This window comes from Astyanax mexicanus, chromosome 11, assembly GCF_023375975.1.
Source record: "Astyanax mexicanus isolate ESR-SI-001 chromosome 11, AstMex3_surface, whole genome shotgun sequence".
In the NCBI taxonomy this organism is placed as follows: domain Eukaryota; kingdom Metazoa; phylum Chordata; class Actinopteri; order Characiformes; family Acestrorhamphidae; genus Astyanax; species Astyanax mexicanus.
In genome coordinates, this window is record NC_064418.1 from 35,116,923 (window position 1) to 35,128,632 (window position 11,710).

At 36.5% G+C, this 11,710-nt stretch overlaps 1 protein-coding gene across 1 annotated transcript; it reads right to left on the reverse strand.

Moving 5' to 3' along the window:
• Positions 1–72: 72 nt before the first annotated feature.
• ddx18 (DEAD (Asp-Glu-Ala-Asp) box polypeptide 18) lies at positions 73–8,327 on the reverse strand. Its single transcript, XM_007261054.4, has 14 exons — positions 8,171–8,327; positions 5,633–5,821; positions 5,248–5,436; positions 3,808–3,943; positions 3,412–3,512; positions 2,941–3,140; positions 2,571–2,685; positions 2,309–2,448; positions 1,998–2,159; positions 1,627–1,779; positions 1,360–1,473; positions 1,047–1,103; positions 765–942; positions 73–532 (listed from the first exon to the last, which is right to left on the reverse strand). Exons 1-14 carry the CDS (start codon positions 8,277–8,279, stop codon positions 387–389), a joined length of 1,989 nt encoding a protein of 662 aa, XP_007261116.3. The 5' UTR covers positions 8,280–8,327; the 3' UTR covers positions 73–386.
• Between the last annotated feature and the right edge of the window lie 3,383 nt (positions 8,328–11,710).

Sequence of the window (11,710 nt, forward strand, 5' to 3'; positions counted from 1 at the left end):
TCAAGACTAAGCTTAATTCCTGTCTGGGAAATCTGTCCCTATATTTTTCTCAAAGACAGTCATCTTAAATCATTTAGGGGATATTGAATCATTCTTTAATATAGCAATCAATCCAGCAGTACAAAGAATGCAGGAAAAACATTAATATACAGTTTAAATGGGTATATTAATACACAACATGGGATTTCCAGACACAGAGAAATGGAATGAAAACAGCCCGCCTGTTTGATGAGCTACTCTTAAAATGCTCATACATAGTAAAACACAGACATTTTCTCATAATAACCACATTATGATAACTGGACTCTTTCCTCAGATCAAGAAGTAGTAACAAAAGTATTTGTTTAAGCATTTATATAGAAAAATGATCCTGAAGCACTGCAGGATCAGCGAGAGAACTGTCGACGGTCTCCTCTGCCCTTGTTGACGTGCTTGAAGATCTTGGCCTTCTGCACATTTTTGGATTTCTGGTAGCCAAAGCCTCCGCCTCCTCCTCTCTTCTGAAGCTTTACCCCTTTACTGCTGTGCACATCTGAGAGGATACAGGTTAAGGAACACCTTGCAGACATCACTTCAACAACAAAATTCAGATTAAAATGGAAGTCATTTTAGATGTAAATGTTTCGGGTTCTCTCTGACCAGCAGATTCTTTCTTTACACAAAAAGAAAAAAGTGATAAGGGTAGCTTAATCACTCAAAGTGAAGTGGCAAAGTTAAAAAGGACAGTCACATGGTGACCAAAATTGCAATGCTCAAAAGGATACTCAGGTCAACGTAGGGCGGTACTTTGAATCCAAAGGACAGCGCCACCTGGGGAAGGTTCAGCGTCTGTACGTTGTAGATCTGTTTGAGAGAGTGAGAATCGTAGGCTCGCACATACGACTTGTAAGCCTCCTGTGCTGACTTGTGCAGGTAGTAGTTCTTCTCAATTAACTTCTCCAACTGAAACACAAAACAAGAACATTAATGAGGCCATTCATCTACAGTTACTACACTGTTATAAAAGCATTAGAACAGTTTTAGAAAACATGAGGCTCAAGCCTTACCTGTGACTGGATGTCTGAGATCTTGCTCCAGGAGAATTCAAATTCACTCAATGGAACCTTAAAAAAAAACAAAAACACAGTCAAGAACACTGTGTACAGAGTCTACAAAGATATAGTTCATATATATCAACTTTATTTTAAATTAAATTAAATTAAATACAGAATTGCAAGAAAACTGGGGGCAGTTTTCCAAACAGGAATTAAGCCTATTCTTGGACTACACAGCATTTTAAAGCAATTTGGAGATGGAAAAGAAAATTTAATCGAGACTAGGCTTAATCCCTGTCCGGGAAACTAAAGGTTTCAGTGGTACCTTGGCCTGTTTAAGGAAACGCAGGAACCCAAGCTCCTCCGGTCTGAGGATGAGTAGAGCATGGCCTATGCCATTAATACCTCGAGCAGTTCTGCCCACACGATGGATATATTCCTGAAAAACATAGAAAATGGCTATTACAAATTAAATTCACAGAATAATTGATAATTTTGCAACTGAGTTTATAGCAGAGTTCCTATAACATAATAGCTTCAGTCCAACCTTAAAAAAATAAATAAAATAAATTATTTGCTTTTGCCGCAGTACCTTTGGGTCATCAGGTGGGTCATACTGTACAATCCAGTCAACCTCAGGGATGTCGAGGCCTCGGGCAGCAACATCAGTGCAGAGCAGGATGCCGGAGTCTGCATTACAGAACTGGAAAAACGTGGTGGTTCTCTTGGTCTGCTTCTGCTTGCCCTGAAATGTCAGAAAAGGATGTGTGTCTACAATTTCCAGCATAAATCCAGAGATATTTAGACATCATGATGCATAAATCACGTATAAAAATGACCGCAATCAAGAATGGATCCAAAATACTATAAAATTAATTTTCGTTTTGTATGTGTCAAAAAGTGTCAAACGTGACCCACAGCAGTAATTAATGTTTGTTTGCTTGAAAATCTGTTAAAACTTACATGGATAGCCATGACAGGTAAGTCAATGTAGTTGAGAAGCTCATAGTGGAACTTCACAGACATGCAGGAGGAAAAAAACACCATCAGCTTCTTCTTGCGGTTCTTCTTCAGAAACGTGAAGAGCAGCAGGAAGCGTTTCTCAGACGGGCACACCACGTAACCCTGAAATATATTCATATAAAAAAAACAGTTCATCCCACACACATCATAAACTGAACTTTATGACAGACTGATACAGACTGAAAAAAAAAAAAAAAAAAAAACACACTACTGAATTGCTCTACCCTAAAAATTTAAAATGTCTAATTTACCTGCTCCAGTCCTTCTACTGTGGCTGTTTCTTTGTTGTCATCCACTCCCACATACAGTGGCTCCTTTTTCAGAGAGATTCGTGCCAGATCCTCAACCTTCCTTGTCTGTGTAGCTGAGAACAGCATGGTCTGTCTTTTCTCTGAAATAATAACAAAAGAGTTCCTTTAAATCTTTAAACTTTCATCGCTGAACAACAATGCCATGCTCAGAGTCTATTTTGGACGGTGGCAAAGTGTAAAGTGTAAAGCTTGAAGCTCTTACTTGGCAGCAGTTTGATGATCTGTTTAAGTTCTTCTTCGAAGCCAACCTCCAGAATCCTGTCTGCTTCATCAATGATCAGACACTGCAGGTTCTTGTACATGAAACCAGCCGTGTTCTACCCAGAAACAAACAGATTTTTAATAAAAATATTCATGACTTATGACTAATACTCTCCAGTGCTTGCTAATAAGGTCAGCCACTACTGAATAATTCAGTTTTGTCCTTAAATGTAGTCACTGTTACAAGTATACTAGGCATGAAGGACATATATGGATTATGCTGTGACTTATCTGGCTCTTTTGCACAGTAATAAAGTAAATAGGTGTTATGGGTTGTGTTCTGCAACATGCAGCATTAATTAAACAAGTACCTGTAAGTGGTCGAGCAGTCTTCCAGGTGTGGCCACCAATATATTGACTCCATTACCAAGTTTCTGTGCTTCTGCCGAACGGTTGCTGCCACCCATGATAAGACCATATGTGTGCACATGATGCAACATAAGGTCCTTCAGCACTCCATATGTTTGCATGGCCAACTCACGTGTTGGAGACAAAATGATCACTCCAGTACCTGCAAAATGAAGAAGTGTCAGATTGGACATTGGATTTGATTGCATTTTTTTGTTGTAATACAATTAGTGACTAACACCAATAACATAATAAAATATAATTTTCATTCCAGTTTAGTAAATCAACTGTCTATTTCACAGGATGTTTGGATATTTATTTAAAATACTGAAATATGTGCACAATTAAACTTATTTCAACATCTAAATGTTACCACTTCTACTACTACTACTACTAATAATAATAAAAATAATAATAATACCTAAACTACTCACCATTTCTGGGCATGAATCTGAGTTTGTAGATTAGCTCTATAGCAGGAATGAGGAAGGCCAGAGTTTTCCCACTGCCTGTTTTAGCAGCTGCCAAAACATCTCTGTAGAAACAAAGAGTCTCTTATTTAAAAATTTAAAAATATTAATGCTATATTAATGCAGACAATCAATAAATAATAATCTGGAAACATTTATGCCTTATTTTACGTGAATTAATCATGTCACCAGGTTCACAGAGTCTGGTCATGTGTTATCCTTTTTTAACAATGTAAACAGCATCACTACTGTTGAGTTCAAATGTAATTTTTTTTTATTAAATTTCCTAACGAACACTCACTGTGCTAAAATAATTGATAGCACAGATAGAAGACACGAATATCAATGCATGGGTCTTACCTCCCCTCCAATAGGGGGCGTATGCTTTTGTGCTGGATCTCGGTCATATTCTCAAATCCCATCTCCTTAATACCCTTCAAGGTATTCTCACTCACAAGCTCGGCTAGTGAAGCAAACGACTGATCCTCAAAAGCTCCTGCGAAAAACAGCATCAACATCCATCCATTAAAACTTATACATGCATTATAAATATGTATATGCAGATCAAATGTGCATTCATGTCATCGGCCATGCTTATGCCTACATCTTACTGCGTTACATGGGCTTAAACCAGCGATTACCATATATTTGCTGCAGTAATCTACCTAAGGTTCAAGCAAGGCTTCAAGCAACCAGAGATTTTGCTCTCCCAAGCCAAATCTAGTGTAATGTAGATATTAAAAAGTATACAAAAGCTCAAGTATTTAATTAAGCTTATTAGTTCTTTAAATGTGTGTACTACAACACTATCATTTCAATTATTTTATTTTTGCTGCGAGGAAGCAAAGATTTCACAACAAATATACTGAAGTGTATTTCAGTTTAATTATAAATATATTCTCATTAAGGAGATGAACAGTTATTGCCTTATCTTCTGCAAACCATATGCCATCTTGTGGTGAGATAGGCCTTTCAAACAAAACAAAAAATCTGTATGTCTGCTTTGCTAACATTCACATGCACACTTTATGTCTATGGACAAATGAGAAAATTGGTTAAATATTCCAGTAAATAATAATAATAATAAAAAAAAGAATTTGCCTTCAGTTATATGTTTGTTTTTATGGTGCTTCCCCAATATCGTATTTTTCCATCTACACTCCTTCAGACATTTACCTGAGTACTACATACCTCCTCTTCATCAGCACACATACAGATTACCATGAAGCATTTATGAGACATTTAGCACTACAAAAAACAATACACCCTAATACATTAGATATACAACAGTCACTTTATTTAGGTTTAATATAGAATAATATTAGGCCAATATTTGGGCACATGTCATAAAACAGTAGCCATAAAATGAACAGCAGATTAACAAGGTTATCACAGATCTCAGCAGTTAGTAACCCAGCACAAAGCAGCTGTATATACATGCAAAATTCCCTGACAACACTTAGCTCTAAAAGCATCACCCCCCACCCCATAGTAAAGTGTCTTAATGATGAAGAAAGGAACACTAGTACTCAAATAATATCAGCCACATATGCCTAAAAGAAACTCAATTCATGTATCCATTTCACTGTATTGTACTGCCATTTGTTCCACAGGCTGCACAATGCCGAAAATGACTACACAATACCTAATGTAGTATTCATATTTTACTTGCAAATAGAGCAAATAAATTAATAAGTAAACCAAAACAACAGAGCATGTGTTGAACATGTTTTAATCATCACTACTTTTAGAAAAACTTTTAGAATACTTTTGATGCATGCCCACTACTTTGCTGCTCACCTGTAAGTCCAGACGGAAGTGCTGGTCCATCATCTTCCTCTTCTTCACTTTCATCATTGCCATCTTTCTGATCATCAGCCCCTTCATCCATTCCATCCTCACATAGCTGTTCTTCTAGCTCACTGTCTTCAGTGGCTTCCATCTCATTTTCACCATCCTCACCATTTTCCTGTTTAGCTTTTTTCACATCTAGAAAACAAAATGTTTATCTGTTGAGATCAGCAAGTAAATATTCTACATTCCTTTAATGACTGCATACAAATGACTTTTTATTGTTTTTTTAAAGTAACAAAGCTGTTTCATTGGTGCTTTTTTATTTACTCTTAAAAATAAAGAATGTTTAATACATCCTCAGGTTGTAGCAGAATATAGTGTTAAAACATACTGGAGTTGGTGGGAGTGTCTTCTTGGTCCAGCTTCCTCTTCTTCTTTTTCTTCTTCTTCTTACTACTGTTCTCTGTGACCGTATCCTCCCCATCTATTTGATCTACCTGAGGCTGGTCGTTCTGTAAAACTTTACTTGTGGTCTTTTTAACTCCATCTGTGCAGCATTCTTCTGTGATTGTTTTAGATTCTGTCAGACAAAAGATTAAACAGGTTTAATACTATTATTACTATCAGTCACCTACAAACACTGATTCAAGCCTTGATCTAATGTAAAATAAGGGCAGTGTGAATTTTGCCCTCATTGCTAGAGTTCAGGTGTGCAGTGACCAGGATGAGAAATCTATTTCTTGTCCTACAAATTGTAACATGAACATTGTGAATAACCAGTAGGTGGGCATTTACCAGCACTAAACAGGAAGCAGCTGTCTATGTTTATTTGACCAGGGACTTTCTTTTTACCCTCAAACAAACATCTGCACCTACAAAGGCAGCCGTGGCCAAAAGATGCATCTGATTTTTTTCAGATTCTTTTGAATTTCCACCAGAAGTTTAATGGAAAAAAGCCTCAAAAGGAATCTAGCTGCAGTCTTAAAAACAGTTTGTGTAGAAATTGGTAGACATCCCCATTTGATTTTTCTTGCCTTGCTGCAGTAATACCATTTACTCTTTTTGCTTTACAGCAAACTGATTGCTTTCAGCTACAAAAGTTGACTAAGACCAGATGATGATGTTGGATGATTAGCTTTGCATCACAAAAGCCACTCCACTTCATCCTAAGGATAATCTGATAGTAGCCCATCAGCCCAGAGAACACAGTCCCACTGCTTTACCTGATGGTGGAAACTGTGACCTAATGAGGAACTGCGGTCCTTGTGGCTGGAAGGTTAGCTAACTAGCAATCAAAGTTTGATTAAAGTTTCCTGCTCTTAAAACATCAACTAAACATGTTAAATAACTACAGCTCAGTACACTGTGTAAAGCACTATAATGTGTTGGACTCCTTCTCTCTGAGACTGAAGAAATCCAGGGAAAATCTGGGAAGAATGAAGTGTGGCTGCTCCAGAATTCCCCCTGTTCAGAATCAGCGCTTTCTATATAGATTATAGAATCTAAACCCAAACACAGTGCCCCTCCTATTTTAAGCCTTTTTTAAATAAAAAAGGAGGGTGGTCAGCAAAAATCAGGGGGTTTCGTGCCCCTTTAAAGGAGAAATCTGGTGTGAAATGTACTTGGGTGAAATATGATAACAAGTCCAAACCTTTTTTTCAAATTTCAAAATACAGCGCTTTCATCTGATGCTTCCAACAGACTTACAATGCTAGCGACAAGGGCATAGCACTGCCTATGCAAAGAAATTGCTATTTTTTACACCATTAACAAGCTCAAAGTAGCCTTTTATTAAGTCACAATAAGTCGACTGCACTAAGACATAGGTAGGATAATGAAAATATTTAGATTAATTAATTAATAATAATCATTAGTGTCGATTATAAACTCAAAGTTTACACTCAACTTGGCCTGTGTCTCCAAAAGTGCCCAAAAACAAAAGATTATACATTTCCTCACTAAATATCAGCACATTCCACATTTAAAGAGCTACGTTCTGGACATTTAAAGGGCATTTAAATCCCTTGTCCAGCTGTTTCTATCGATTCGAAGCGAAGACAGAGAAAGCTAAACAGGAGCTGTACCCACATCAAACAGAGATTGAGAGCATGGCAGAAAGAATTGTTGACTAATCGAATAATCGTGGAATTCATTCATAAACACACACTAATTTTGCTTTCTGTTCCTCATACTACGTATTCGTTTGTGTTTATGAACCTATGACTGACTTTACCTCAAATTACTGCATGTATACACAGTTTTCTTTCTTAATAAATGACCTGTTACATTTTAAATTGCTCAGTGTTTCGATTTAAATATCAGAGTATTAGAAGACCTATCAATAAGGTGTGGAGCTACTTTCAGTTTGTTAATGGTGTAAAAACAGCCATTTCTTTAAATGGGTAACGCTATGCCCCATCTCCAGCATTGTAAGAGGACTGCAAGATGCGGAATTCGGTAATAGCACTGTGTACTAATCTTGATAGTCTAGTTATTTACACATGACACATAGCTAACTAATATAAACCAGTAACTGTTACTCTTATTGATTGATTTGTGAGTAAATATTAAAGCACTGAGAAAATGGGAAAACTAAATATTCATCCATTAGCCAATTTACTTGTTTAGCTACCGTAAGTAGATTTTAGCCTGTTGGGAGCACCAGGTAAAATCGCTGTATATGGGAATGCTGGAAGCTATTTGACACTTTTTTTACTCATTATAATGTTTTACTACAGCCCAAATCCATTTCAAACCGGATTAATCCTTTAAAGATAACCTGCGAGCTCCAGAAGCGTGTCATCCTCACAGCTCTGAGTTTAACACGCTTTCTAACTCTCACTCCAAAACATGTGGTCTCTATGTGTGATTGGACTAAGCTACACGAACATAGCTTACTCCAATCACACAGATCATACTGATCCCTTACCAGTATCCTCCTCCTCCTGCTGCTGCTGTTGTCGCAGTTTGCGCTCTTTATTTTTTTCACTTCTTTTCTGGATTTTCTTTCGCAGGAGTTTCATCTGAAGATCCGCCATCGCTGCGCCCGCACGCAGACACACACACACGTGGGCACGGGGTCCTTCAGTAGCTGTTCTCGCTCCGTGCCTGACTGAATTTCTAAAAGCCCCCCCGACCAAGATTTTCTACAGGCAGATAAAAAGTCACACGGATCCGGACAGCTCATTATATTATTACATTATATTATTATAATATTATCATTATATTATATCGCTGTCTCCTTTATGACGTGTTATCATTATATTATACATTATATTGTACCGCTGTCTTCTTTAATTTGTAAAACAATTATTTAATGATTGTTACTGCATTAGTTATACAGGATGTTTGTTTAAATATGATAGTTATTCCTAAAAATATTTTCTTATTATATATAATTTTCCACAACAACAGTACATTCATTAGTCAATATAATTACATGGTCACAATTCCAAAAACAAAGATCAACCCAAAAACATAAACGCAAAAGTAAAGCACAGGTTCCAAATTTTAACAGCTTTTTGATTACAAGAGGAAAAAAGGACATCACATAACATTGCATGTCTTTGAAGAAAGCACAGAACATAGATCTAATCGTACGAGCCTTATACATATGTATGTAGTACGTTTTCAAGAAAATAAATATATTATAGAAACATTTTCATTTTTCAATTCCTGCCCATAATTAGTGAACCATATAAAAAAATAAAGTCCTTATAAATAAGACCCCGAATTATGCTACAAAACCTAAAAAATATATGCTGTGGTCATGGATGCAGAACGACAGAATCTCTGTGAGAGAAAAAAAACACACTTATGAATCTCCTCCTGGTTTGTTACACCACCAGAGGGCGTCTCAAGAAAGTCTAAAATGAATGGCTTCTTATGGAGCAACTGAGCAAAATCAGAGTTAATAAATGTTTGATCATTCAATACTGAAAAATTTACTCATTTTTTCTACACAGAACAATATCAAATGTTTCAGTACTACAGACACCATTTTAACACATTTAAACTCATTAATTTCATATAGGTCATTGGCAGGTGATGTAAAGGTGAGGTATGTGTCTGTTTAGCGCCATGCTGAAGCCTTTTTCTGTTTTTGCATACCTTTATAATGTTACATCATTGTTGTGTTTGGCACTTTCTGCTGTACATTAAGACAAAATTAGACAATATTTCTATTCTACTCTAGGACAGAGGTCACTAATAGGCGGACCGCGGTCCGGGTCCGGACCCAGAAGTTGTCCAATGCGGACCCAGACCGATAAACTTCTGAGAAGGATTTAATTCTGACAGAGTGGAGCATTTCTTGTCTTTACGGTTTACGTGCTTTGCGCGCAGTAAACTCACAGACCAATCACGTGTGTTGTAAGATCACCACACGCTCTCCTCTGCCAATCAGATCTGTGCAGATGCGGAAGTGCAGAACACACACAGGCGAAGTACGCAGTGAGAAGCAGCAGTCGTTGAATAAAGCGAGAAAGGATAATTCAGATGGTGCGCACGAGAAAAAATAATTAAAATACTACTTTTATAAAACATACTAACAGTAATAATATTAAATAAAATAAAACTGCTGTTTTCAAACAAAGCTGATATTCTGGCCAAGTTCAGCAAACATTTCTCCATATATTGTGCGATTTGTCAATCATGTAATTATCATGACAGGCAGGCCTAAATCTAAAATAAATAAAACCAAATAAAATAAATATAGCATTGTAAAACAAAGTTGACATACAGATTCACATTAATAGACTGGATAAGTTAATTTATCGAAGGTATATCCATTTATTGTATGATAAGTCGATAATGTTATTATTGTGACAGGTCTATTTAAAACCTATAACCTAAAATACCTATATTTTAAATATATTGAATAGTATTTGTAATTTGTTTTGTCTTTCATTTGTTGATGACAAAACACTGACAGAACTACAGTATACAGGATATAAAATTTAATCAAACTGAATTCTAAATAAATACCTCTGCTCTAGGATTAAACTATATTGTTGTTAGTAACTCTTGGTTTAATGAAGTAAAATGTAATACAGTGAAATCTTCACGAATTCTGGACAGCTGAACCTCTAAACCCCTCACAGATAGAGTTCACAGCTGGCATTTCTACGTTGAATCAACGTTGGATTTGGTGTTGATTTTGAAAAGCAAATCAGCGTTGATATGGCAACGTTGTTTCAAAATTGTACGTTCAACCTTTAATAAACCATAGCTCACTAAAACCAGAAAATCCTATGGTTAACAGTGTTAACAAAAAACTTACATCACTGTAGTAAAGCTGAGTATAAAGAATGTTACCCACCACTACCAATCTGATTGGGCAACATTTGGACTCAAAAACACTAAAACAGTAAAACAAATAGAACATGAACATACCCTCATACAGTGAAAGATTTGTGCCAAATTAAAAAGCATTTACTGAAGATGTAGGTAAAACTAAGTAATATGCAACAGGTTGAGTTGATGTAGAAGTATAAGCCTTTAAGTAAAACATGCTATATATATATATATATATAGACTATTTCAAATCAGAGGTGTAGCAGCATTTTGGCTTCCTCAAGATAGAAAATGAAAAAGACAACAGAAAAAACAGTGTGCAGATATTGGAGGATACTGAACTACACAATAGCACAACCAACATGATCCCCTCGTTTAGGAAACTGGACCGCATGGCATTTTTCCAACACGATAACGACCCAAAATACATTTGCAGGAAGCTGATAGTAAAGGTTGGCTGGGAAAGTATGGCTTCAGGACTAAATCCAATTGAGCACCTGTGGGGCATCCTGAAGTAGAAGGTAGAGGAGTGCAAGGTGATTAACATTCACCAGTTCCATGATGTCATCATGAAAATAATAACGGTGGTCACGCAAAATATTGAGACATTGTGCACAATGCTCACCACTATGGGGTATACTCACTTTGGTTGCTATTTTGATATTAATGGCTAAAACAGAGGTTATTTTCAGAGGTTAGTAAACATGTGCTGCTATACAAGCTGTACACTGGCTACTCTTAGTTATATATTTCATTTCTATAGTTCTATAGTGCTCTATTTTTATTCACAGAAATGTGAGGGGTGTACTCCCTTTTGGGAAATAATAATGTACATGTAAAAACCCACCTGAAACCCACATGGGCAAAGTTTCACTCATGTAAGCCCACATGAGCATGTTGGCTGGGTTAGGATTAATGGTCCACTGGAAATATTGTTTTCCCTGTGGTCTAAATGCAAATGCAACTCCAATATCTGCTTATTTGCAAGTGAAACAGAGAAAAAACAACAAACACATGGCCATATGGCTGATGGTTGTACTACCTGCTAGATTTACATGATATGTATGTAAATGGCATTAACCTACATCGGAAAGCATTTACTTAAGTATTTTCTAACTCTATGTTTATTTACTTGTGTACTTCTGCCACTTCTGGTTATGTAATGTTTGTAACT